Below are 27,899 nucleotides of genomic sequence, written 5' to 3'. Positions count from 1 at the left end.
TAAGCTCTAAACCATAATCAACAACTTTAATGGAAATAAATACTTGAAATACATCACACTGTAAGATAAAAGTGTGTACTTTTAAATTAAATGAACAACAGTCTTTTCAGCCTCTTATAGACATGTATGGTAGCCTTAAATTTGTTGTCTGTGTTGACCTCCTTAAGCACAGGTGTAACACAACAAAATGTGTCTCAGATTTAATAAAACAAAGACTCAGACATCTCTTGCTGTACTTTTATATCCCTCTAGCTGTATGTTCAAGACAACTAATACCTCCCAAAATAAAGCCATAAACTAGTTCCTGAGAATAACCTTTGCCTTGAGAAAAACTAAGGAAATTGGAGACTGTGTGCCGCACCCAGGGTAGCTCAAGCTCCATTTATGTGTTTATTATTAACTCAGGTAGCTATCTTTGCAGCATGATGTTTCACTCTTTGTTCTTGTGTGAGAGAGTTCCTCTTTCTCGCTTGGCTCCTCCTCCCTTGCTGCCCCACCAGTGAATGGGGCCTTTGTGGGGGCTGCTCGGCATTCCAAGGGAATTCTTGCAGGTGAGGGTACTGCAAACGATCCTGATCCTGTCCTTTAGATGACTTGTTGCAGTTTAGTCTTTTGCAAACTAAAAAAATTACTGCCAAAATATTCATAGAGCACTAAGCTGTTAACCGTTACTCATATCAAACGACTTGTAGCAACAACGAGGGTGTGATCAACACAGCAGGCAAAGTGGGAGGGAAGGACCCAGGACTTTTTCATCAGGTGAGCGACCAAACACAGATCTACTAATCTATTTGACATGTTCACTGGAGACAGTCCAAGCACATTTATGTAAGTTGTGCAGATTAGGACGATTACTGATTTTCAAGCAAATCTTTTTTTTACTTTAACTTCCTACCTCTCCTTGAAGAGACCTCTTAATAGCCAGAATGCTTTGGGATCTAACAGAACTGTTATCTGATGTGATTAAGTGCAGTGTATGGGTGGCATATTTAATAGACTGACCTCACTCAGACAGATTCCCAGACAACACCCAGCATTACCTGCACTGGGCACAGCGTAAAGGTAAGTGTGTGAATCTTGAGTTTAATATTTGTTATGCTGTTCATTTGTCTCTGCTGATGTATATTTTCAAATCAGTGAAGAGAACAATAACATCAAAGACATAAAAGCATATATTAAAAGATTTACTGTGGAAGAAATTATTACGTAAAGAGCAATTTGAGTTGCGTAGTGTTTTACTTGACTTTCATCAGACCTGGTAACCCACTGTGTATCTGCTTCAGCTTCTCTCCTCACTGTTGAAACTTGTCAAGACAACACCGCCTGCAGGTATGTCTGCCTTTTCCCATGCTGACTTATTAACCACTGCTGAGCTTCAGGGACATTTTCATATGGCTTATGCTGCCTTTGTAAATACAATTAATTAAAAATAAGCATTGATCATCTTGTCTGTTTTGTTAAGAAGCCCTGAATTCAGATATGAAGGAGAGTTTTTTTGTTTTTTGTTTTGGTTTAATTAGCTTGTTATATTTTTTCTGTACTCTTGTTATGTGCAGAGTCCATAAGAGGAAGGACTTTACTTCTCTTTAATCTCTGCTTCCATGAATTGTTCCTCACCTTTCTTTTTATCATTCTTGCCCTTTGATATCTGCTGGAGTTCTTTATCTCCAGTATGCTGGCTTCCTTTACAACTTCAGGTTCTCACCGCATAGATCTGGTAACTTATTTTAGATCACTGGATGCCTCAAAAATAGGTAATTACAGGCTGATATCTAGTTTTAACTTGCCAGTGATCATAGTGATACATATAAACATTCTGCATTGTTATTATTGGACCACAGTACTACATTTGGCCCAGATGATCATAACATACTGGATTACTGACTGGAAAATTGAGTGGGATTGTCTGCTACTGTGCGGGAGTGGTTTATTTATTTATTTATTTATTTATTTATTTGCCAGAGTCACAATATGTTGTCTCATTTGGTATTTATAAAATTGAACAAACAAAGATCACATGTGGGGTTCCTCAAGGCTCACCTCTTGGACTAGATTTATTTAACATCTATTTGCTCCCCCAGCTCAGATTATCAAGTAATCTGAGCTTGGTAATCTGAGCAAATATTGTGTGCTATTAGCACACAAAAAGTTTTTTTGTGTGCTAATAGCATACAACTTTATATTTTTGTCACCACATGACGACAGTGCACTATGGTATTGTTTTTGACTTAAAAAATGCAAGATTAGAATTCTGCTTTCTGTCATACTCAACAATGTTATGGATTTAGGTGTAGTTTTTAAAATCTATATTAAGTCTATTGCAAAATTCACCTCCCACTTTCAAAAATCATTGGCAGAATAAAGGATTTGTTGTCAAAACTGGACTCAGAACAGGTGCATGCTTCAATCACTCAGTCACTCAATCACTCAGTCAGTCAATCAAGCAGTCATTTATACGTCTTCAATACTGGTGACCAAAATCAATACATAAATGAAAACATTAAAAAAAACAGGCTAAAAAGAAGGTAGATCAAACCAAACGAAGCAAACATAATAGACAAAAACAAATGCGCCACCAGCATTTTTAAGCATTAAAAGCCTTCCCCAGATTTAAAAATAAAGAGTCTTGAGCTTTAATTTAAAAGAGGCAAAGTTCAGCTGTAGTTCAAAGATCTAGTCAAAGTGCGGCCACAGAAAAAGCTCGGTCACCCCAATGTATGTACTTTGTTTGTGGAATCATGAGTAAACAATAACTGTCTGACCTCAAGAACTTGTCCTGACCAAAAAAAGAGAGAAATTGATCATCTCACATCAGTCCTGCACTGATTGGAAGGACTTCCTGTTTATTAAAAAATATAATTTAAAATCTTGTCAATGATCTATAAAGCACGGAAGGTTAGGTTATGAATCATCTGAACCTAACAGGTCATCAGATATGTGTACGCTCAGTGTTTCCTAGACCAAATCCAAACAAAGGAGATCAACATAATGTTTGCATTCTTCTCAGCTTTGGAACCAACTTCCTGAAAACATGAGATATTCGGAAATAGTTGGCTCTTTTAAATTGAGACTGAAAATAAGTTTACTTCGTCTTTCTCACAAAAGTCAAAGATTATTTCATTAGTTAATTTCCACTATTTTATAGCAATTTGTTTGGTATTAAGTTGCCTTTCACAGTTTCTTTCCTTTTGTGTTGAATTGTTACAATTATTCTCTTAATGTCTTTCTTATCTTTAATCTAATTCTCTTCACCAATTTTCAGCTTATATTTATTCAAAGTACTTTGAATTACCTTACACATGAATGGCACTGTACAAATATACATGCCACACTTTGTGAGGATTTGAGATAAACTTTCCTGATTTGGGATTTTAAGAAAGAAGAAATTACCTTTTTCAGTCATAAATCTATTTGGACCAAAATATGCGATATAGCAACAACAAAAATTTTTATCTGACTTATTTTCTGATTAATTAAATCCTTAGGTCAAATTTTTTTATATTGAAAATAAAAAATGTCATTATAATAAAGGAATTATGAACCCAATATAGTCTTCTCCGTAAAAATGTTTTCTTTATTTTATGTGAGAAAAATGTAAAAAGAAGATGCGTATTGTTTAAATTGTGCTTGCTTTGTTTTGGTTTTTTTCCTCCACATTTTAGCATCATGTTGCAGACAATCAAAGACTGGCTGTGGTGGGAACGTCTGTGGCTTCCAGAGAAGGTCTCCTGGGCAGATCTCAAAGACAAAGAAGATCGTACTTATGCCAAAGCCTCTCAACTTTATGCATCTGTGCCCTGTGCCCTCTGCCTACTAGTTGTCAGATACCTATTTGAAAGGCAAGACTACACAACTTAAGAGTAATTGTGACTGAGAGTTCAGCCATTCCATCGTCTAATTTCAATATACTGGGATTATGTTGCACAATCTAGGAGATTCTAAAAAGTCGCTGCTGTTGTGCAATAAGGAAGGTTCACAGAGCTCTGTGTACTGTTTCAGATACTTGGCCACACCGCTGGCTAAAGCTCTAGGGATCAGAGACAAGGTACGTCTCACAGCTGAGCAAAACTCAACCCTAGAGAAATACTTCTACAGCCAAACCCGGAATCCGTCACAGGTAAGTTAAGAGAGTTTATTTCTTACACACTTTAATCACAGGCAGAAATGTGTTGTGCTTTGTAGTTTTTGTAGATGTTTTTCAATAAATAAAATAACTTGTTGTGGAAGAAAATAAAGATAAAATAAATTTACAATATTGCTGCTGGAAGACAGCAACAAAGATATATTGAGATTAAGAATCTCAATAATGTGTTTTAAAATAAACCTCCAGTGTTATATTAAAGCATTTACCCCCTTAAATATTTTTGGCTTTTTGCCATATTTTAAGGTCTGAGATCATCAAAAAGATAAACTTCATATGATTATATGCAAATACAACATGCAGTTGATCAAAGGCAATTTATGAGCTGTTTGGCTGAGCAGTAAGACGATTCTAGGTACAAGTCCCAGACAGTGGCCTTTTGGCAGTGATTTTGCATGTTATGTTATCTCCACCATGCTCCAGTTCTCTCCTGTGACTGTGACTTCCTTTCACAGTCCAGGATTTGGATGGAAACTGATCTTTGGTGTGAAGTGTCTATGTCCACATTGTTGTCTGTCTTTTGTGTCTCTGTATGCAGCCAAAGCAAACAACTGCTGTTGATTGTGCCCCCCTGCAGCATAACCTCTAATGTCAGCTGGACATTGTCCTTCAGAATTTTCTACTAGATAGCAAAATTCTGGAACCGAACCCTTGAAATTTGGAACCTAATTTTTTTACTTGATAAAATAGAAGACACAAACAAAATCTCTAACTAGCCTAAATACTTGTTTATGCAACATTTCTGCAAGCTGTAAATGTAGGTTAAAAGTCAGGGAAATCTCTCAAAATAAAGAATCATGTTTCACCTGCCTTAGTTATTGTAAATGTATACTACAGCATACTGCAGGTGCAACAACTTGATTCTAGTGTATAACTTGTGCAAAATTGAAGAGTGTGTATGGTAGTGTGTTTTAACACCTGAACTGTTTGCTTTGTGTCTCAGGCGGACTATTCGGTCTCTGTGTAAGAAGACCGGCTGGCCAGAAAGGAGAGTAGAAGTATGGTTCAGGAGGAGGAGGAATCAGGATCGACCTGGGCTTCAGAAGAGGTTCTGTGAAGCCAGGTGGGTGTATGTCGACACAAAGATTTTTGGACATTAGTAGGACAATAAGGGTCTCTATGTAAACATTTAACTTTACTGCTCCTCTGTTCGGCCAGTTGGAGATGCGGCTTTTATCTTTGTGCATTCCTTGGAGGACTTTTAGCCCTTTATGATGTAAGTTCTCAGAAATTTTTTATTGTTATTTTCGCTTTCCACCTTTAATGTGAATTGATTTGTTATATGCTGGAAGCAGCTTGGGCAATAAATACAAGATCCAAAGGACCACAAGTTACTAAGCAAATAAGCAATAATTTTTGCTTTTGGTTCAGATCTTTCTTACTTTCTTCTGTGTCCTGTTGTTGACTTTAGAAACCTTGGTTTTATGATCTAAAAGAGGTTTGGGCAGAATTTCCTAAACAGGTAACTCTATTCCCTTTGTTGTATCAGCATAGGCTGCACAAGAGTGTAAACAGTGTGATTCATGAAAATGTTTTATGTTTGTTAAATATTCCTTCAGTCCATGCTCCCATCACAGTACTGGTATTATACCTTGGAAATGGGCTTCTACCTTTCTCTGCTCCTCAGCCTAACGTTTGATGTGAAAAGGAAAGTGAGTATACAAGTGTGCTGAAGTACAAAATTAGCAAATCTTTATTGGTTTGAATTTAACTTCAAATGTTTATTAGATTTTATATTGAAGTGTTAAATCACAGTTCCTATTACATTCATAAACTGAGGAATGGAGGAATGCATGACTTATAGAAAAAAAGTAGCACATACCACTACTAACTTTATAAAAATCAATGTTAGAGTTTTACAAAATGCAGTAATGTTAACCTGTGGTTTGCATGCTGGCAGGACTTTAAAGAGCAGGTGATTCACCATGTAGCCACACTGACACTTCTGAGTTTCTCCTGGATTTCTAACTACATTCGTATTGGAACTCTTGTGATGGCTGTTCATGACTCTTCTGACATACTGCTTGAGGTCAGTGCTCTCGTAATGCTCAAGTTGTAATGATTCTGAATCATAGTTGTTGCTATAAGAAAGACTATTTGCTGATAAAGCAGTGGATATTCGTTGTCTACGTCTGATATTCTGGAAAGCAAAAGTCCAGTGAGAAGATGTTTATATGTTTGACAAAGCAACAACAGAGAGAGCCATAACTAAGTGAATAGGAGGACCAGAGTGGGTATGAAAATGAGATACATTCTCTTATGCACTATAATTTGCATAATTTTTCCATAACAGATGTCTGCAGGCTCAATAATGCCTGTTTATTTACATAACTGCCTCTTTTTTTACAATTTAAAGTAAAACATTTTTTTTAATTATTTCTCTAAATCTGCGAATACTTTGAAAAGCAGAAAGCTACAACATATATGTGTATAATGTAATTGACTAAAATGTCTTAGAAACAAAAGTTGGTACTGCACACAATTTTAGATAGATGGATAAAAATATTTATCTACAAGACAGCATGACATTATGTTGGTCTATTATTTATAAACTAACAAAAAGTCATTTTTTATGAATAAAAATCTGAAAGGTTTGGGATGCATATCTATTCACCTCCCTTTACTCCCTTTCTGCTTTGTTATTTCTCCTGAAGTAACAGTATACTTGTTATTCCGTTGAATCTCTTTTTTTTCCCCAAGAGAAACAATGCTCTTATCCCTGTCTTTGCTTCTTTACAGGGAGGAAAGTTGTTTAACTACGCACAATGGGAGCAGACTGCTAATGTTATGTTTGTGATATTTACAACTGTCTTCATGGTGACAAGACTTGTTATTTTTCCTTTTTGGTGAGTAAATTAAAAAAATTTGTTTGTGTAGCACATTACAGCTGGCAGCTAAGGGAGAATAACAAGCATACACATCTACAGGCTCATCCACTGTACATGGGTGTACCCACTGGAGAGGTTTGACCCCTTCTTTGGCTACTATTTCTTCAACATCATGTTACTGGTTCTTCAAATTCTACATGTCTACTGGGCTTTTCTAATAACAAGAATGGCTTACAAGTTTGTCTTCAGCAAGGTATGTTCAAAATGGTTTGTGTGTATGTGCAGTGTTTCTCGGCTAAATGTCTGCCTCTCGGTTCTAAATCTTCTGTGTGGCATGTTTTCATCCAGCAACTGGATGGCGATGTTCGGAGCGATGAAGAGGAGGACGACAGTGATTCGCAAAAGAATATAAAACACAAAATGAATCATATTAATGGTGCCATGAATGGCGCCAGAGATCGAGCTAACGGTCACTAACTTATACAGAGAAAAGAGGAGCATCTACCATGACAGATGGACACTTTCTACTTGGAGTGCTTCAGTTAAAACCTTGAGAATTCAAGGAAGGGATATTGTATTTGAAATAACTGTGAAGGAACCTAAATAGTGTGATTTTAATTTAGCCCTAATTAAAATTTAGGATTAGCTCTTTCATGAGTTGACTTGTATTTTATGTGAGGGTACAAATTGGAGTGATCATAAAAAATACAAGGCTGATTTTGAGTCTTGAAGTCATATGTACCTGTTTATGCTGCAGCAGTTGATCAAACTTTATGTATTTATTACATTTTATGACCGTGTTCGTGTTTTTAGAACGCTGCAAATCAGTATTTATTTTTGTCTTGTTAATTGTTTGGAAGGCAGGCTATGAAAGATTGATGTCCTGTGTAATACCAGTACGCCCCCTAGCGACAGCTGGTGAGACGCGGTTAAAGCTCGTATCTAGGGAAACCGTCTCTATAGAAACCGCGTGTAGCTTAACACTATGGTTATCGAAATCTGTTAGCATACTGGCTGGTTGGTGTGTGTTTGTGTGTGTTTGTTAACGTTTCATAGCTATTGTCAAAATGACTTATCAGCGAATGTATCAGCCTAAGGTGAAAACCGGAAACTGGTTTGAAGACCTGCTAATAAAGGAGGTTTGTGGAAAAGAAAATGAGGACATATTATCTGAGCTAGCCGTCACGTCGACATATTTTTAGCTAAATCAGTAAGGGTGTAGAAACGTGAAAATAAGAGTTTAGAATTTACGGTAAACTAAAAGGGTTTCAATTTATTTCATATTTTTATATTTAGCATTTCCATTAAAGTTAACCTCATAGCTACATTTTTTTCAAAGCTGCATTTTAGATGTACACATTTATGCATCTGATCGTCTATGGTAAGCAAAAAATAAGTGAAACGGTAGTTTAAAAATGAATTAATTTGTGCATGATCAAAGTTTCTTCCAAATACTGCTTTTTCTTCTTCTTTTTCTTTTTTTAACTCAGTTTGATTTACCAGGTTGTGAAAAATGTTTTACTGATACATATATGAAGTGTACATTTGTGTTCACCCTACTTTAATTTTACACGCTCAAAATAAAATCCAGTGCATCAAATTGCCTTTAGAAGTCACCTTAATTTTAAATATAATCCACTTGAGTGGCTATATAAGAGAATGTATTTATCTTATCAATTTATTGACCTACGGTTAAAACAGGAAGCAGGAAGGTTAATACATGTGAAGGTCCTAAAGTTCTTAGTCATTTATTATGATGAAGTATAAAATATTTCATGCTCATGGTAGATATAGTTATAAAGTATTTTCTTTAAATTTGACCAACAAGTTTCTTCTGACTAGAAGTGATGTTAACAGTCCTGACTTGAAGCTAAAAGAATTAATCTGGAGATGGCATAGAGGCCTTCCAACCTCAATGACTTGGAGCTTGTCATGGAAGATAAATTATGAAAACAGCATTGGAAACATGCAAAACGCTCTCTAGCAATAAAAAGGGTTTGATTGCTGCAACGCAAAGAAAGGTTTTTCCATTGAAAAAAAGGCTTGAATAATCTTTAGCATGAAATTTTCAAATAAAATATTAACAATAATAAGAAGACGATGAAGGCAAAGAAGAAAAAATAAAATAAAGTTTTGATACAAACAATATGCTTTTTATCCAATTAGAATTTTAATGGAATTTATTATTCTTGAGAAATCCACCTCAAAATGTATCATTTTCAGTGATACATTTTTGATTGAATAGAATATAAATTATTTTGAATTTGACACTGCCATGAAGTATGAATAATTTTGAGCTTAACAATATCTGCTGCATCTTTGCAGAGGGTATCTAAAGGATATTTCAGAATACTAAACAAAGCAAATAATAACTTAAAAAAAAATAATTAAATGAAATATTCTAATATGACCAGTATTCTCATTGTTATTAAATTATGATCATAAATTATTTAGCTGAGATTTGTTAACATAATTGTCTGATAATGACAAAAAATATTAGCTGGTGTTCAAAAAAGAGAAGAACATGGGAGAGCAGGGAAAGCTTTGTGAATCAGTTGATTTGGTCAGACTTCTTTCTCTCTGCAAGTTTCATACTTTTAAAGGTTTATTCTTATTCCTGTTGAAAATTCTGTTATGTCGCTTAATATTTTACCATCTATCTGAAAGTCAAGTCACATACAACTTTTTAACATTACATTTTAAGAGTACTTTTAAGTCATCTGTGGAATTAGAAATATATGTCAAGTCAAATCAAGTTTGTTTGTAAAACACTTTTTAGCAAAGCAGATCAAAGTGCTCTACATCATAAAAAACATAATAGAGTTTTTACATATATAAGCAAAAGACCGGCCTAAGTTTTAAACAAACGTTGACCAAAGAACCACTTCAGGGTTTGAAGTTTCAGCAAAATGCTGGGCTGACCAGAGGTAAAAATAGTTCTCTTCCTCTCGCTGTGTACTTGCCAGTCTGACAGAAGAAAAGTTACCACCTGTTTCTCGCATCAAATACTTATCTCTACTTATTTTAAGACATTGTGAAAAAAATACAGTGTGTCGTGGTAAATAACAGCTTGCAGGGAAACCTTTCATATGCCGTTGTTTTTTCCAGGATACAATAAAAGAATTTCTTAACAAGAGAGGGCGGGGAGAGCTTCTTTCTCAGAAAGTGGACTTTCTCAAACAAAACATTTTGAAGCCGGTAACATGAATCTAAGTTGATTTAAAAGTTTGAATAGTTACTTACAGGCATCAGTGATGATGAGGGTGTCTATCTACATGTGCAGGTGAATCTCTCTGCGACAATCAATGGACAGCTACATTTTGGAGATGTTGTGATGTTGGTGAATGTGGGAGGAGCAGACAGGGAGCACAGCGCTCTCAGCATCAACGCCAATATCGACAATCTAGTAAAGACATCTCCGCCGAGCATTAAGATACCATGTGGGGTCAGCGGAGGAAGAGGCATTCAATCCTGCGTTCGCACTGCTTTTATCATCACCAGGTAAGCACCCAGAAAATGACTTTAACAGAAACTAAAGAGTGAGCACCTAGCTGACGTTGTCTGTGTGGTGCAGTGTTGATGGCAGTCCTGAAGGATCAACTCTGCATTTTGACCAGAGTTTTGCTCTCAGAACAACAAGTGGCTTTGCCAAAGGAGTAAGTAAAACCTTTTCCTGAAGCTTTATTTGTTTTAGCGTTAGTTGGTTTATACATCTTCTCACAAAATATAGGTGTATCTGAACTGATTGGAGAGTTATGATACTTTGATGGTATTCAATAAATGTCATCAAGTTTTAAGAATGTAATGTTAAAACATTACAAACCTAAACTAAAGCTCTACTAAAATATGTTGCACTGTAAATCCTTAAGTTCCATCCATTTTATTTACATAGTGCACATGTTTTCTAAAGGCATTTGCAAGGCAATTCTTATAGAGAATACATAGTCAGTGCGGTCTCTTCATAAAAACAGATTTAACTTCAACTGCACATATTGCAAATCCAACCTTGCTATAAATTTTGTAAAGTTCCCTGTACTACAGCAGCTTTGCTGATTGTATCGAGTTGTCAAAATCAATGAGTAATTATACATTTAAATGTAATGGTAGATGTCTATTTTTAAAAATGGCCATTAAGAAGTTTGCAAAAAGCAGTAACCTTAGTAAGATAGCAATACATGCAAAAAAAAGTTAAAACAGACATGAAAAATCAATCAATGAGTAATTATACATTTAAATGTAATGGTAGATGTCTATTTTTAAAAATGGCCATTAAAAAGTTTGCAAAAAGCAGTAACCTTAGTAAGATAGCAATACATGCAAAAAAAAAGTTAAAACAGACATGAAAAATCAATCAATGAGTAATTATACATTTAAATGTAATGGTAGATGTCTATTTTTAAAAATGGCCATTAAAAGGTTTGCAAAAAGCAATAACCTTAGTAAGATAGCAATACATGCAAAAGAAAAAGTTAAAACAGACATGAAAAACAATATTGTAAACAGCTACCAGGCCTGGTAGCAGTGCCAGTAAAGAAAACCCCCCAAAGTTATAGTTTTTGGACTGGCTTGTGATTATTAGAGTCTGGAGCAGATTTCTAACCAAGAAAATTGATCTAAACTGAGCTCACACAATATTACAGTTTCAAAAGGGAATTGTGCTGGTTTTCATGTCTGTTATTTCAACCGTTATTCTACCTTTTTTAGTACATTTAACAGGATAACTTACAAGTTTTATTTGACTTTGGTGACTAATTTTGACCTGGTCAAATATACAGTCCTACAGTCCTCATAAATTTTGTTAAGAAGGAGCTGAACAATATGGTTTAGTGAATTATTGCCTCAGGAAATAATCTTTCCACATAAGTTAAATTTAAAATGTTAATTTCCTGTTCTGTGTTAAACACAGAAAACACACATTATATAACAGGGTGCAGTTTTACTGACATCACACATGACTTTGGTCAGTTATATACTTTCATCTCAAGTAAGTTATAACAAAAGCAGCTTAGTTTAATTTCTTTCTTCTACACTATCCTGTAATATATTTAATATAATGTAAAAATCTCAGGAGAGTGGTCCTTAATAAAACACACCAAAATTAATAAAGAAAAAGGCCTTGTCAGGAAAGTAATTATATTCAGGCTCTTGGAAAAACACATATTTTGTGAGCAAGTTTATTCAAGAACAAAGTGACTTGTGACAAAAGTTTTTTTTAATAATTAACACCTGAAGTCAGGTAAAGTTTCCATTAACCTTTGTTTCACCTGCAAATGGCTGCTGTAGCACTTGAACTCATTCATGATTTAGTTAGTTGTACACCACCTGCAGAACACCCTTGAGTAATCTCTTAGCAACCAGTCAGACACAAAGACAGGAGTTTACTCTGCCTTACAAATCCACGTAGAACAGAACAAACTTTTTATAGAGTAAGTTAGCTTAACTTCTAAGTGGGCTTTATCAGCTTTCTGGAGCTTCTGTTGAGAATCTTTAACCTAAAAATAACAAATATTTACAACAGTCTTCTTATCACAGATTAAAATGTGCTTTGCAAAATTCCTCAACACACAAAAAAAGAGAATTCCAGAAATAAAACAGTGAATGTATAATTTTCTGTAAAAAAAAGTCAACACTTCTTCTTAAACACTATCTTTAATCTGTCATTTGACCACTGCTTTTTTTCTGTTAATGTTTTGCCTCAGCTTTACTTGACCAGTGATAAACCGCGTTTCATAAAGGTACATCCACATTTATCATAAATGTTAAGTGAAAATCACTGAAACGAAAACATGTGCATCTATCACCTATTGGATTGTGTTTAATTTAAAGTGTGCAAAGAAGTCTGGCCTCCAAGACGTTTATCTGGATGAGACCTTAAGCATTTTGTCACGGTGGAAAATATCGCACTTCGACCCCCAGGAAAGATTTGAATCTGAGGGTCTGCCAGTTCCTGTAAGTTATTAACAGTTAGACATGTGCACTGCTGAAGGCAGCATATGAAATGTTATGTAAACAAAAACTACCCTGTATTTGTTTTTGCAGGCTAACGAGAAGGTGCTGGTCGTCCACTGCATGACAAACCAAGGCCTTGCTGTTCTGAGTGAAAAGCAACTCTGGTATTTTATTTTTGTATTTTCTTTTACTTTTATTATAAACTTCACCTAAATGGGATATTGATATTTTACAGGTGGTGGTTTTACAGTGCTGGTGAAAATCCAGCTTTTACTACAGCAGCATCATCTCACACAAAAAAAATTCTACAGATACTGGTCCGTTTGGCGACACCTGCAGAGCATACAGGGAAACTGTTGACAATGTGAAAGACATTTTGGTAAACTCGCGATCTAGAACATGGCCAAGGGCAGAACTGTGCAATAACCACAGGGTGAATTCAGATATATTTGATTTGACATCAGGCCATTTGTCATTGCATAAGTATGTATCGTTGCCTTGAAAAGTATACAGCAAAGCTGAAGATGATTTCCTAATGGACCCAAACCAACAACATGACTTATTTGCACCTACTTGCATATGTAATGTAAGGTGTGTCCAAATGTGGAATTTGATTGGAATGTACCAAGGAAATGTGCTTAAACTAATGTGTATCTACACATCTGTACACCATTACTTTTGATGCACATTCAGTTTCTAAATTTGAACAAACATCAGATTTCAGTAGGATTTTTTCTAGCCAAAGTTCCAGAAGAATTTGTCCAAATGCCATGTGTTCACATTTATGATAGCAGAAATTATGAAAGTAAAGTCTTCTATCTGGCATCACACAACAACTGCTTAATATGCAGGTGAAGTCTAGTGGTTGTCATGGAGATTTGATGAATGTGAGAGGTCAAATTTTCCTGTAGTTCTCTAACATATTAAAGCAATATAGGCTTCCTTAGCACTTCAGAACTGGCAAAGGCTCATCTCCTCTATGCCACTTTCACTTTGATACAGTAATTAAAGCAAAACTAACATGGATCAAGTATTGAGTTCAAACACTGTGCAGTAAAACTATTTCATATCTGACTTATTTTACAATGCTATTCAAAGTTACAAAGGTGCATTAGTACAGTGTAAGGATATAATTAGTTTTGAGTGCAAGCACTTCGCTGTACGGCGCTTGCTTGTTGTTCTCCTTCTTGTCGCTATATGTTTTTTAAACTTCCTTTACAATTTTTTTTCTCTGTGTGTGGTGGAAAGATGAAGATTGGTCCTTGTCCAGCGTGATGAGCAGTCCTACTTATACCGCAGGAAAACAGAAAGTCATAGATTATCAATTTGAATTTCCTAGAAACTCTGACTGATTTAAAAGTTTAGTGAAAACTTTAAAGAATGCTTCAGTTGTATTTGCAAGCAACTATTTCTTTTGGTGAAATTGTCTCCCTCCCTAAATACATATTCAAATTAAAAGTTGACTTGTACCTCAGATTTGCTGTGTGCAGTTATGCTACTGCAACAAAAGACACCAGCTACTTAAAAAACCTTAAAATATAATGTAATGCTATTATACTTCTTTTTCTATCTCCACCTTGGTAATGAGCTTTATTCGTATTGAGTAAACTGTGGTACAAAGAAACTTCAAAAGAACACTGCACATTCATCAAAGCTGTAGTATATAAATTATATTAAAAAAAAATCTTTTACATATTTGTTTAAACTGCTACTATGTTGTGACTGTATAGTATGAGACAGATGATCTATGAAAAAAAAGCAAGACCCTCTGCCTTACTCCCAGTGCTCCCAGTGCTAACTATGAACAACCAATCACAACCACAAGGACAGTCTTAGCGCTGTCAATCATGCCCATGTGCACACTGCTCATCTCCATGACTCCCTCCCTACTGTCTGTTACGCAGCAGCTTCTCACCGTAAGAAGAGCCTGCTGTGAATGAGGAAAATCTAGTTAGCATGGCCCCAAATGACAGCGGATGAACGATTTTCCTGTAATAGTCAGTTGTCTCTTCGCCGCTACCACATTTAGCCTCACCAGGTTGACTGACAGCACTAAAACATCCTCCTGTCTCTGACTGGTTGCTTTTCATTGGGAGCAATGCACTTCTTCAGACTGGCAATTGTAGCTCAAGGAGGAGGTGAAGGAGATTGATCTTTTCATAGATTATCTCGCTCATAGCAAACAGTCATGACATAATGACTAGTTTTAGCTAATATGTATAAAACATATTTCTTATTAAAGTTACATACTGCAGCTTTAAGTCATACTAAGTAAGAAAAAACTCACTGGCACAAACGATAGGCAAATACAGCATGTAATTTAGATAAGGGGTCATACTGTGAGTCCAAAAGTTTGTGTTTGGCAGTTGAGACATTTTTGCCCTTACCAAGTGTTTAATGATTTGTTTTCCTTACAGGACAGCTTACGGAAGAGAATATGAAGTGGTAGCTCACACATTCCTTGACACCCATAGAGCTGAACAAGATGTTAATTTCTGGATCCTTGGTACTTCTGATCCTGCTGGGGATGGGCTTCTATTCCTGAGGCACTTACAACCTAGAGGTTCACGTCCAGCAGCCCACCTAGACACCATTTAGTTTTAATGTGCACAAACATCATAAACAATACCGGAAATTTCCACAATAAAGGCTACCTTTTCTAACTGAATCATAGCTTTTACTTGATACATAAGAAGCTTCGAGGCTGGACTCTGACCATCGTGATAAGGTTATATGATACTTCCAACCACAAACTAGCATTAATGCTTTGTCAAATGTACTGTCTCTTCCCTTATTAAAATGAAGCAGCTGAATATTTTCATTGCAATTGTTAAGTGGAATTTTTCCATAGCATTTGGTCTAGAATATAATGACTAATGACAGATATAGTCACAGAGCAATTGCCTAACTCGGTATAAACTGAAATACTCTCATGTTTCTCAAACAGGTAACTGTAGTCATTGATGATTTTGAGACCAATGTTATTTGCCTTTTGCCCAGTGTTTAACATAGTAAAAAGTCAGTGCAAGCCAATCAGAAAATTTTAGAGTATTACTTGCTTCCTTCTGCTGACAAGGTGTAACTATTTTGAATGTAATGTAGAGGCTCTCTCATTTTTTAGGAGGACTCAGTATCAGCTCCCACTGCCTTTAATGTACCTCTTTCATGACCACATTCACTGGAAAGCAAGTGTACCTGACCTAAACTCCATAGAGAATCTATCAAAGACAGTAGAGGAAGATGTGAAACCAGATCCAACAATGAAGTATACTGCTCAAATTTACAAAGTTGCATTGGTACATGTAGTAAATTTGGAATGTATAATTAGTTTGGAATGCAAGCCCTTCGCCCCAAGCTGTGCAGTGCTTGTCTATTGTTCTCCTTCTCATCTGTGTGTGTGTGTGTGTGGAGCCAGAGGCAGTTCTAGCTTGTTTGGGCGAACCATCTTTCTGGCATCCCTCAATTCTCCTAACACACCCAAAGTTCGTCATTGTGCTCTGCCTTCGGCACTGCTGAGATTCAGATCCTCCTGTTGTAAGAGCGGGAGGTGCTCAGGCAGCTCATGTTGCTCTCGACAAGATGCCGCCCTGGGTGGTTTGCCATGCAGCCCATATCAGAAGCTGGAGCTTTAAAGAGATGCAGTGTTTTTCACAAATTAACAAATTAGTTAAAACTACACGTGATCCTGCTCTCACTTTTGGCACAGTATCACACATTCACATCCCTGACTACAGCTGTGACACCCTGGATGCAATATCACCCATGGGCGGAAATCCTAGGGTGTTAGGGGGAAAAGTCTAGAATTGTCCCCCCCCAAAAAAAATCATAAAATAAACTTTTGTATTTAAACAATATCAATATGAAATGGCGAAAGAAGCAAAGAGCGAAGTAAGTCCACCATTCATCAAAGAAAAAAATAAGAATGAATTTAGGTCCACCCCAGCCATTGTTAGAACAAAGTGTGTCCAAAGTGTAGGAGCAGCAACAGCAGGCTCCGTCAGAGCCTCTGAAGAGAGGAGCTAACTGTGGCTCTGTAGCACTAACACTAAAATAAAAAAACATCCAGTAAGTAAATACTTAAAGCAAAAGACATGTAACATTATTTACTTTCACTGCTCAATAGGAAGAAACAGATCAACAATAAAAATCAGACTGCAGTTTATTATATTATTACTTTGGCTGAATCATGATAAACTGCCTCGTTATGCCTTGGAAATCAAAACTGGCTACATTGCTTTGATAGACTTAAACTTTTTGTCGAAGGTAGCAAATACCTCAATTATATTGAGCTCTTTAACTCTTATGTTAATGAGAAGAGTTTGAAACGGGAGGGACTAAGCACTACAACTAGGTTGTTGGCAAAACCAAAAAAGATTTAAACGTAAAGCAACTTAGCAAGTTATAATTTAAGTAACACATAACTTGAGAGCCACTACAAAAAATCAATATTTATGAGGAATTTTATCAGGTGGAGTTACTCATTAAAACTTGTTTTTATTTATAGCCTTAAATTTTTGTAAAGGTGTACAAAATTTTACATTTTAATTGGACTTTTATGCGTCTCAATAGTTTGCTTACTGAGAAAAACACATGTTTGAGCATTACTAGTCATTTTTGGTCTTGCAGCTTGAACACATTAGATACTTTTTAAACCACATTTTACGTTACATTTCACTGTAACTTTGCCGACCCATCCAAATTGCTCTTAAAAATATCTTTGTTTATGCCCCTGCAAGTAATGGGATGTCCTCCTTTGGTATAACTATTATTTCAGCTCAGTACAAGACCCAGGGTAAAACATGCATGAGGTTTGGCGTGAGTAGGAACGGATACTCCGTCTATCTGACGAACCTACTCTCGGTGATTAAAACTTTTAGCAAAATCCTATTATAAATGTATAGGAGGTAGCAGTCAAACCGACTCATCGCCTCCAGCTACGAGGTGCATTCAAGTAAAAAAGAAATTAACGTTTCTTTGAGTGGTACCCAAAATATCCGTTTTGTCTAGGTTTTGTGAACTAAGCAACGCAACTTTTTGTAAACTATCACATATTTGTGCAGAGACTTATAATGAAGGCGAACTGAAGAGTCAGCGAATATGAACAGGCGCACTGACTAACAACGCTCTGTGGCGGGGCACTGAACTCAACCTGACCTGCCAGTTTTTTACAATTAGCCAAGCTAGTTCAGTGCCTAAGAAGAGCAAGGTTTCAGCGAGGAGGGATCTCTTCTTTACTGAGAGGTGAGTTAAACACAATTTATTCCCAAATAAGTCTCGCATGACGGATTGAGCAGAAAGGCGATGCGCCTGCACAGTCACTGACAGAAATAATCATACATAACTGGCAGCAGAATTAGACAGGTGAAATATTGTTGATGCTCCTTTTCTTCTCCGGGGGAAGCTAGTTTGTTATTACTGGCTATGAATTCACGCTGATAGGCAGCTATTTCAAGGAGCATAAAGTGAGCATATTAGAAATTTCTGTCGTTGCATGCTGTTTGATAAAACACATGGCAATAGAAATAAAAGGACGAGATAAGCCTCCTAAAGGCACATGCTGTAGTTTTCCATTCCTCTTCCTTCTTTCTCTCTCAGTTGGACAGCGCATTGACACAATATCAGGCGCTCAAAGGAAAAAGCCCCCCACCCCTCCCCCGCGCTTTCAAGATTCACGATGCAAAGCAAAGTCCTCCACTTTTTGCAGCATTTGCCACTGCTATTTCCTTTATTTCTACTTTGGATTCACAAAGAATGTACCACTAAACACATAAGAGCAAACCTACCAAAAACTACAAACGATTTGAACAATTTACACCTAATTAACCTTCTCTGACCTCTAACCCTTCAAGGCACCATGTAGGTTTTTACCTAAACATGCATTTAACAGTGAGAAAAAGAAAACAAGACAGATAAACTATTTTAGGAACAGATTTACCTTTGGCTCTAGCTTCAGAATGAGAACATTTAGCATCTACAAATTCTTCTGTGCATCAGCCACTGTGTCTGATAATAAACATATATGGTAAAACCCCCCCACCCAAAAAACGACATAAGTCACATCGAGTCATTTCTCGACATGACTCGACTGCATGTCTTGTGAGGTCGGGTCTCCAAATTTGGTTATTTTCAGTTTATAATTGTATTTTCAAATGTCAGTGGTGTAAACTCCTGGATGTACAATACATCTGGGATGTTATCCGTCAGCTTGTGTGACAAGCTGCATTTCTATCAGGAAACATTTATCAGCACCCACCCCTTGTCTATGTTCATTTTCTGTGGCATCCAGTACAACCACATACTGTTCTTTGGCCTGGGGGAAGAGCTTCTCAAACTTCTCAAATAGTTTGGGGGCGATGTGTTGGTTGCCATTGCCTTTCTTTACCATTGACATAGCATATGTGTTAGAGGTATTTCTTAGCTAAAGACACATCCTTTGCACATCCTGTGTACACTAAAGGAATGCTGTTTTATTGCATTTTAAGCAACTTCAATTTGCTTATTTGCATTTTTGAATGTATTTCTGATATTACATAAAATAAGCTAAAGTGGTTAAATGAAAAGACAGCTAAATGTGACTTTTTTTTATAAGATAACATCAGAGTAATAGATAGACTAATTGAAAATAATGTTCTCTAGCATAATAATTTATAATATAATAATTCCTTTATTTAATCAGGTAAACCCCATTGAGATCTAGATCTCATTTTCAAGAGGGACCTGAAACAAACTTCACTCCCCGTCGGGGAATCGAACCCCGGTCTCCCAATTCTAAAACAAGTTCCCTGACCGGGAATCGAACCCGGGCCGCGGCGGTGAGAGCGCCGAATCCTAACCACTAGACCACCAGGGAAGTTAGCATGATAGAAAACAGTTGAGAACCATTGCCTTGTAAGTATTGAAGGTAACTGGAAAACTTCCAAATTTGACTGTGCTTTAAAACTAGCATACCTAAGCCTTAAACAATAGAGGTGTAAGATCAGTACCTGCTAATCTATTGACTCCTCTTCACACCTGAAGGTGTGTTGTGAAGTTTGGCACCGATATGTTAACTGCAGATCCTTCAAGACTTTGAAGTTGAGAGGTCCAGACTTCTTGGATCTTATTTTTTTGGCCATGGTCTCCAAACCTACAACGCTTCGAAAAAGTATTTTCTCCCTTCTCTTTTCTTTTTGCTTTTCTGACACATTTAAATGTTTCTGATTAAAAAACAAACTTCAGTGTCACAGAAAGATAAGAGTAAATCTAAAATGATTTATTTAATTCTTTAGGGGAAAAAATGCAACCTAAAGCAACTGTGAGCTATAGTAAAAAAAAAAATACTCTAAACCTAGTAACTGGGTGTGCCACCCTTAGCATCATCTGCCAGAAAGCATTTGTGATGATTTGTAACAAGTCTTTCACATCACTGTCCCACAACATCATATCTATCTTTGCAGACTAGTGCACATCAGAGATGTTTTAAACATGAAAGGGCTGTTGAAGACCTTAGAACAGGCATCTTAATCAGACCTAAATCCAAACATTTACTAGTCCTTTCTAAAACTTTCTCTTTGTCTTCTATGAGCTGCTTAGATTTGGGTGATCTTTTGAGCATCACCCTGCTGCATAACCCAATTGATGGCTGAACATTGTCCTTTAGGATTTTTTGTTACAAAGAAAATTTGTTGGTTTCATCATTTATGGCAAGTTGTGATCCCGAAACAGCAAAGTTGTTCTGGTCAATTTGCAATGAATTCAAAATAAAAAAATAAAACATCAGTAAGAGATGGAATGATTTTGTGATCCTTACAGGGAAATAGGTATAATATTTTGCTGGACTAAACTACCTCCTAAATTGATTTTTTATTAATTTTATTTAATAAAGGAATGAGCATGAATCTCTTCCTTAGGGCCTTCTCATTGTTTTTGAACTTCTGTCATAAATAAAGCATCCTGGTGGAAAATCATTAAGCCTAGGAATATTAGAAATCTGGAAACCGCTAGGCATTTTGTTCAGCAGTTAAAGTTCTTTCATGAGAAAGAATCTCTATCTGGCCGTATGCCTCTTGTTTTTTTCCAACTGTCATGAACGAAGTCCCCCCTCACCTCTGTTTTTGTGTGGGTTCATGATTTGCTCAGTGTTAAATTATTGGTTTAATTTAACTATTGTGGTCAACCCAGAAGGAGGGATGACAGGAACTCATTTGTTTGAAGCTGTAAGTAAAACCTGTGCTACAACAATTCACCTTTGCAGCCTTCGAAGGGTTTTAATAGCATGTTGAAGTCAAGCTGACAGGTAGATGGATGAAAGGAGTATTTAATTTATACAGTAACTTTTTTATCAATATGAAAAAAAAAACAAGTGGTAACTGCTCCAGGAGATTACAGTATTACTCATCTGAAGTTTAAATTATTATCTTCTGCTCCAGTCAGTGGGATTTCTTGAGTGAATGGGCCGTTGGATGATTCCTTCTTTCTGATCCCCTGTGGGTATTCATCCCTCGCTCAACACAATTCGAAAAAAATAAATAAATAAATAATTTTTTATTATGTAATTTATAAGAAATATTAACAACTACAAAATATTGATATGTTAAAAAAAATACTTTCATAGATGATGCAGCTGTTCCTCCAGATGGAGGTCAGATTATTTTAATAAAGACTGAGCTAGCCCTTTAGTTTCACACTGACACAGTGACAGCAGAGTTTTTTTCAGAGGGTGCTGTTTCCTATTGACATGTAATTAACAAAATAATTTTCTTTACGGTGCAACTGATATATATATATATAAATCTATATATAGATCTATATATATATAGATCTATATATATATGTATAGACTCTTAAGGGTGATCCCTGGACATGCCACCGTGGGTGAAAGCAATATAACCTGTACCACAAACCACCACTGACAGATTGAGAACAGCTTTGTTTTGTTTTATCAAAGTCGTTTGCTATATATTGTGTTTTACACATTAAAACGTGTGTAAGAGACAGGCATTATATCTGTGTTGTAACCAGAATCATCATGGCAGTAGATGTCCCTGGACTCGTCTCTGTGATCGTTTTTTATGTTTGCATCCTGGCAATTGGAGTGTGGGGGTCTCGAAAATCCAAGAAAGTGGAGAAGAAATGCTCTGGCTCAAAGAGTGAAGTTGCCATCATTGGTGGCCGCAACATCAACATCCTGGTTGGAATTTTTACCATGACAGGTGGAGAGCATTTCATTTTATATGTTGAAGCTGTAACTACTGTTTGTGTTTTCATACCCACTTATATTGTTTCTGTGCTTTACTTTTAGCAACATGGGTCGGTGGTGGTTACATTATGGGAACTGCCTGAGTCTGTTTATTCTCCTACTCAAGGTCTCGTCTGGGCTCTGGGCCCCCCTGCATATGTCTTGTGTTTTTTTGTGGGTAAGTAGGCAAAACAAATTCTCTCTGTATGACGCACAATTGAAGGTTATAGTTTCCCTTATTGTTTGCAGCATGCCTAATATTACATTTTGTAAGCTTGTATTTTTTACCAGGTCACATAAAGTTCCTCATATTGTCCTTGTACATGACAGAATGTTTCCAAATATTCTGTGCAGGCATCATAAAACACTTAATATTTGTATAATCTATAAGATTAGTTAAAAACCAAGGACTTTCATTTGTACAGATATTGCTGAACTAATTAACGGGCAGTACTAAAATTCTTTTCTTTTTTTGTCTTTGCTATCTTGACCCTTCATCCCTGTCAGAAGAATTGCCTATGAGAAAGTAATTTTAAAACAACTCTCCCTAATTAGAAAGATCATGATTGAGAGCAGACTTTAAGATTGAAGCCATGCCCAGACCCCAAATTTGTTTTTCTCTCTGTTCCTTCTTTAGCTGGACTGTTTTTTGCAAAACCTATGAGGTCAAAGCGTTATGTGACAATGTTGGACCCATTTCAGAATCGCTATGGCAAAGCATTCACTGTGACACTCCTGCTTCCTGCTTTGGTCAGTGACATATTATGGGTGGCCTGTATCCTTGCTGCTCTTGGTAAATAAAGCTTCTTCTGAATCTTAATGGCATGATGTGTAATGTGAATAAAATAACTATCCTATAATTCTGTCTATATACTTATAAAAGAGTTTTTTTTTTTTAATTTACCGCTTTTAGTTTTCAAGGTTATGTTTCTTTTGTAATCTTGCTGATGATCTTGCATCTTGCTACTGTTGCTATGACAGTCTCTTTGCAGTGTTTCTAGGTGCTTTAAGAAAGTAAATTCTACTCTGGAAAATATTATGGAATTAAAACAAACTGGTGGATGATTTGTTTTGATTTTCAGGTGGAACAATGAGTATAATTCTTGGGCTGTCTTCTACCATCTCCATCATCATCTCAGCAGCTGTCTCCATTGTCTACACATTATTAGGGGGTCTCTACTCAGTTGCATACACTGATATCATTCAGCTTTGTTTTATTTTTTTCAGCTTGGTAAGAATTTTGAGCTCAAGTGGGAATGAAAAGCGAACTAAGCAGATGTATGCAATGGCTAAAAATGTGGAACTGGAATCTTACAGATTGAGCTAAAATTTGGAAGATAGTCATTTTATTTTGGCCTTTTTTTCCTCTCTCTTTCAGTGGCTTTGTGTTCCTTTTATGGTTCTTAGTCCAGCAGTTACTGTCATCTCACAAACACTCCCACTCAACCAAACAAGTGAGCATGCATGGATGGGACACCTGGACCTGGAAGTTGCAGGAAAGTGGGTTGATGAGATGCTTCTTATGGTAAAAATTTATGTGCAATAAAATCATAACATTTTGGCTGTCGTAAATAACCTACAATTTTCAGTAAAACTATTTTATTTGATGATTACTTTTGAGTTCTCATTTAAGGAAGCGTACAGTGCATATGAAGACACATTATTTATATGTACAGAGCCAGTTCTGCTTCACTTCGCATGAAGTGAGAAATGATCGGTGTGATAAGTGCAAAGTAGTTTAATTTTCTAATCCTGTTTTGTTGGTGTTGCAGGCTTTAGGGGGATTGTCATATCAAGCTCTATATCAAAGAATTCTTTCGGCAGCCTCCTCTGTTCAGGCTCAGATATCCTGCTTTGCTGCGGCTTTGACAGTTTTTATTATGGGAATCCCCTCAGTTGTCATTGGAGTGATGGCTTCTGCTGCAGGTGTACCTGTCACACTGTTACATCAGAAAGCAATACACGTTGTTACACTTTTAAATCTTGACCATGGTAAATTTCAAAGCACCATATACTGTATATGTCTGTTTTTTGTTTCATGTTTTAATATATCCAAAATCTCAGCTTTGCATTCCCATCATGTATTTGTCTGCCTCGGTAACCCCCTCTTGTTTTCCCTAAGACTGGAACCAGACTGCATACGGTCTTCCCCCTCCTTTTGAGCGTGGAGATGCAGGGAAGATCCTGCCTCTCGCTCTGCAACATCTCACACCCACCTGGGTGTCAGTGCTAGGCATTGGTTCTGTAGCTGCAGCTGTTATGTCCTCCATGGACTCGGCGCTGCTATCCTCTGCATCCATGTTTACACAAAACATATACAAGACAACTTTGAGGAAAACGGTGTGTGTAGACATAATTTGAATCCGCTCTAATTAAAGAGACTGGGTTTTTTATCTGCTATTGTCCTTCCTCCCCTGCAGGCCTCAGAGAGGGAGCTCCAGTGGGTGATCCGTATTGGTGTTCTGGTCGTGGGCCTGGCTGGAACAGGTCTGGCTTTTGGAGATGACAGTGTGTTCGCTCTCTGGGTTCTAAGTGGAGATCTCCTTTACTGTGTGATTTTCCCACAGCTGCTCTGTGTTCTCCACTTCCAACGTGCAAACACTTATGGTGCTTTTTCTGGTTTCGTGGTGGGTTTGTTGCTGCGTGGACTGAGCGGGGAGCCCATACTTGGGATCCCTCCTGTTCTCCTATACCCTGGTTGGAGGGAGGAAAATAATGTGATCAGACAGTACTTTCCTTACAGAACTATTGCCATGCTGCTTTCTGTGGTAAGTATTCTAGCAGTCTCATGTCTGCTGAACCTGATTTTTGAGCACAAACTTATCCCACAGTCCTGGGATTTTCTGCAGGTTTTTAAAAACAAGAATGATACAGAGGAGGATGAAGCACCTGGCTCCTTTGAGGAAATGAACCAAGTTCTCCATACTAAATTCTAAGCTAAACTTCAATGTAACCCAAAGAGTAAGACTAAACATGCTGCAGATGGTTTTGTGATTTGTCAAGGCAACTCCATCTGTAGTTACTTTTTTTAAGAAAACAGTTTTGCAGTCATTGAAAGAATAAATGATTCCAATTTCTAGTTTCCAATCACAAACTTCAGTGTATGTTTTAGGCGTTCATGATATATAGTACATAATTTCAAAGTAGAAGGAAAGCATAGGTTTTTTAAATTTGTTTTTAAGTTAAATAAAAACCCTAAAGTTATTACATGCACTTGTGTTCAGCTAATATATGCAGATTCTTTTTTGCAAACATTCCAGTTTAAGGTCAGTCAGACTGAACAGAAAGTACCTGCAAACACCAATGTCTAATGTTTTGATTGAAATTCCCAGTTGGTTTTAGGGCTTATGTTTTTGTTAACTGAACCACAATTTAATCACACACTAAATTGAGCAGCAAAATTAATTACATAATTTTATCACAATTAATACCTTCAGACCCCACGCCCACTGGAATGGACATGATATTTCTCTGATTTTAAATCAGTAAGAAAGGAGGAAATTTGCTATTTAAATGATACTTGTTACTTATTGCTTTCTTATTAAACAAAAACAATGTAGTTCAGTACTCTTAACTTGACACTACTGGGTTTTAAGCATCAGATGAGATGCACATTGTTATGAAACCAGGGAAAGGGAGGAGTAAGTATCTCTTTTCTATCAAAAATATTAATTTATCTTCATAGCAGCCTAGAAAAATTGCTCTCAGCATAATTTTAAGTATTTCCAGTGATAGTATTTTAAGGTATTTTGAACATTGTTTCTATCATTAAATTGCAGGATTTTTTGTAAAGTTGAATGTCCATCCCAATGGACATCAGTTTAGGTATGTTAAACCACACTTTATTATTCAGTGCTACTGTGCAAAGAAAAAAAAGCACCCATAAGCATTTTGAAGCCAGTTTGCGAGGTCCATACTTTTCTTAGTACTTTATTTTTTTCAATAACGGAGTATTAACTCTGACTTTCTTGAACTGCTTGTACATGGAGATATATCTGATTATGGGTGCTCAGATATAGGAAATAAGTCATGTGAGAACAGGAGTTAGACGGTATATTGAGAAGTAAAGCAATTCAAGTTTCTTAAAATGTCTCAACCAAAGGAGCTTCAAGCTGTACAATGAATCAATGGATGGTTTTGTCCTAGATGAAATTGTCAGTCTGTACCACAAAAAATCACACTGAAACTACTTCAAGGGTGCTTATCAAAATTTAGAGATTACATGAAAATGCCCAGCAAGCTGATGGTTTGCCAACTGTTTAACTGTGTGATCTGTTGTTAAATAATCTAAACTAAAAACCTGCCTGTTTAGAATTTCTTTTTCTTTTTAGATTATGTTTAACAATCTGATGAGTAACAATAGCACTTGACAAAATGCAATGCGTGAGTTGTTGACTGTGTTGTATGAGTTTGTATTTTTGTGTTTTTATGATGTACAGCACTTTTGAAATGCCTTGCTGCTGAAAAGTGCTATACAAATAAGATTTGATTTGGTATGTTCAGATTACTATACATACAAAGTAAAAAGTAAAAAATAATATTAGATGTCACACACAAAAATAAGTTCACTATGCTCAAAAATTGTATACATGACTGTAAGGACGTTCTTATTACTATAAACATTACCTTTTTCTGTACAGTTTATATTTACATTTTCTACTTCATATTTGGGCATTTTATAGTAATTTGCATTGTAATTAATTTCTTCCTTTTAATTATTCCTGTTTGTACATTATTGACTTGGTTTGTAACTGGTTTTTTTTTTTTTTTTTTTCGTTTTGCCCTGGATCAGTTGAAAATTATATCTTATCTCCGTTTTTTTTTTTGTTTTTTGTTTTGTAATGTGCTTGGTGGAGCAGCAGGGGGCACCACCGAAACACTAATGGAAACTATGACAGTTATTTTTAACTAGGTTCAGGGTCAGAGACAGTAAAAAGCGATTTAAAAAATTAGACTCGTTGGCTGGTTTTCTCTTCTTTTGAAAATAACATATATGTGCAAACCTGTATGGGGATGGAGGCATCAAAATGAATACAGTGCGCTGTCTCTGCTGTTTGTGTGGGAGAATAAATGAGGGATGCAGGCAGAGTTGGCCGTCCCGACTCCGCTGAATCCAGAGATCCATGCCAGATTTTCCTTCACGCCTAAGGAGGGTTTTCAGTGTCACTTTAGTGTATTCTGTGCATTAAATTACTCTCAATATTAAAAATGGTTTATATTTTGTCCCAACAAAATTCTCCAAATTTAATAAAGCAATAAAGCTGTAATCTTCCACTTTCCTTTTTCTATAGCAATACTGTAAAATGGAAATGGACCTACCACCTATGGCAAAATTTTACTGTCAGTCTTTCTTAAAATAACTTTCTTTTCAAAAGATACTGAGACTTTGCAAGACATCTCTGCAATGTTTAAGGTATTACACATCAATATTTACATATCATGTGTATTAATATGCAGTAGCTGGCAGCAGAGTTCCCCTTAGAGGAAAAGACCAGTAATGTACTCATTATAGTACAATGCAGAGTATGCGTCTCCTATTTCTTGCACTGAAGAACATCACAGCTAACAGCATTAGCTGTGGTGAAGAATAATTGGACACCTACACTGTTTAAAAGAGCAGAGGATCAAACCAAATTCACAAAACCATTATATTTTCTACAGGAAGAGAATGTTGTTACTTGCTCCTTTTTGAGATTTTTTCCCCCCTCACCTTCAGTAAACAGCATTATTTTCTACCTAAAGTTTTATATCACCTTTATTTATT

At 36.3% G+C, this 27,899-nt stretch overlaps 3 protein-coding genes and 1 non-coding gene across 4 annotated transcripts; 3 read left to right on the top strand and 1 right to left on the bottom strand.

Moving 5' to 3' along the window:
• The first annotated feature begins 488 nt into the window (after positions 1 to 488).
• cers3b (ceramide synthase 3b) lies at positions 489 to 8,569 on the top strand. The gene is given in 15 exon segments (XM_032546204.1): positions 489 to 551; positions 693 to 720; positions 723 to 759; positions 1,016 to 1,062; positions 1,284 to 1,329; positions 3,663 to 3,839; positions 4,000 to 4,117; positions 5,047 to 5,204; positions 5,300 to 5,357; positions 5,553 to 5,603; positions 5,701 to 5,793; positions 6,042 to 6,170; positions 6,881 to 6,987; positions 7,069 to 7,222; positions 7,318 to 8,569. Coding segments are annotated over 15 exon segments (1,380 nt in total). The 5' UTR covers positions 489 to 503; the 3' UTR covers positions 7,447 to 8,569.
• Positions 7,963 to 15,739, top strand: cfap161 (cilia and flagella associated protein 161). The gene is given in 9 exon segments (XM_032546194.1): positions 7,963 to 8,108; positions 10,078 to 10,167; positions 10,253 to 10,470; positions 10,544 to 10,625; positions 12,669 to 12,704; positions 12,796 to 12,918; positions 13,009 to 13,082; positions 15,336 to 15,483; positions 15,485 to 15,739. Coding segments are annotated over 9 exon segments (864 nt in total). The 5' UTR covers positions 7,963 to 8,036; the 3' UTR covers positions 15,506 to 15,739.
• Positions 15,740 to 17,428: 1,689 nt separating this feature from the next.
• On the top strand, positions 17,429 to 26,853 carry LOC116728922 (high-affinity choline transporter 1-like). Its single transcript, XM_032577269.1, is given in 10 exon segments — positions 17,429 to 18,159; positions 21,919 to 22,109; positions 22,199 to 22,236; positions 22,238 to 22,313; positions 22,773 to 22,928; positions 23,218 to 23,366; positions 23,514 to 23,660; positions 23,908 to 24,061; positions 24,258 to 24,475; positions 24,556 to 26,853. Coding segments are annotated over 9 exon segments (1,638 nt in total). The 5' UTR covers positions 17,429 to 18,159; positions 21,919 to 21,925; the 3' UTR covers positions 25,072 to 26,853.
• Positions 19,697 to 19,768, bottom strand: trnae-cuc (transfer RNA glutamic acid (anticodon CUC)). The gene has a single exon. It is a non-coding gene; the product is annotated as a tRNA-Glu (tRNA).
• Positions 26,854 to 27,899: the final 1,046 nt, after the last annotated feature.

Source organism: Xiphophorus hellerii, chromosome 2, assembly GCF_003331165.1.
Source record: "Xiphophorus hellerii strain 12219 chromosome 2, Xiphophorus_hellerii-4.1, whole genome shotgun sequence".
Classification (NCBI taxonomy): domain Eukaryota; kingdom Metazoa; phylum Chordata; class Actinopteri; order Cyprinodontiformes; family Poeciliidae; genus Xiphophorus; species Xiphophorus hellerii.
Note: the sequence above shows the minus strand (reverse complement) of the source record. Positions and strands in the feature narration are given on the sequence as shown.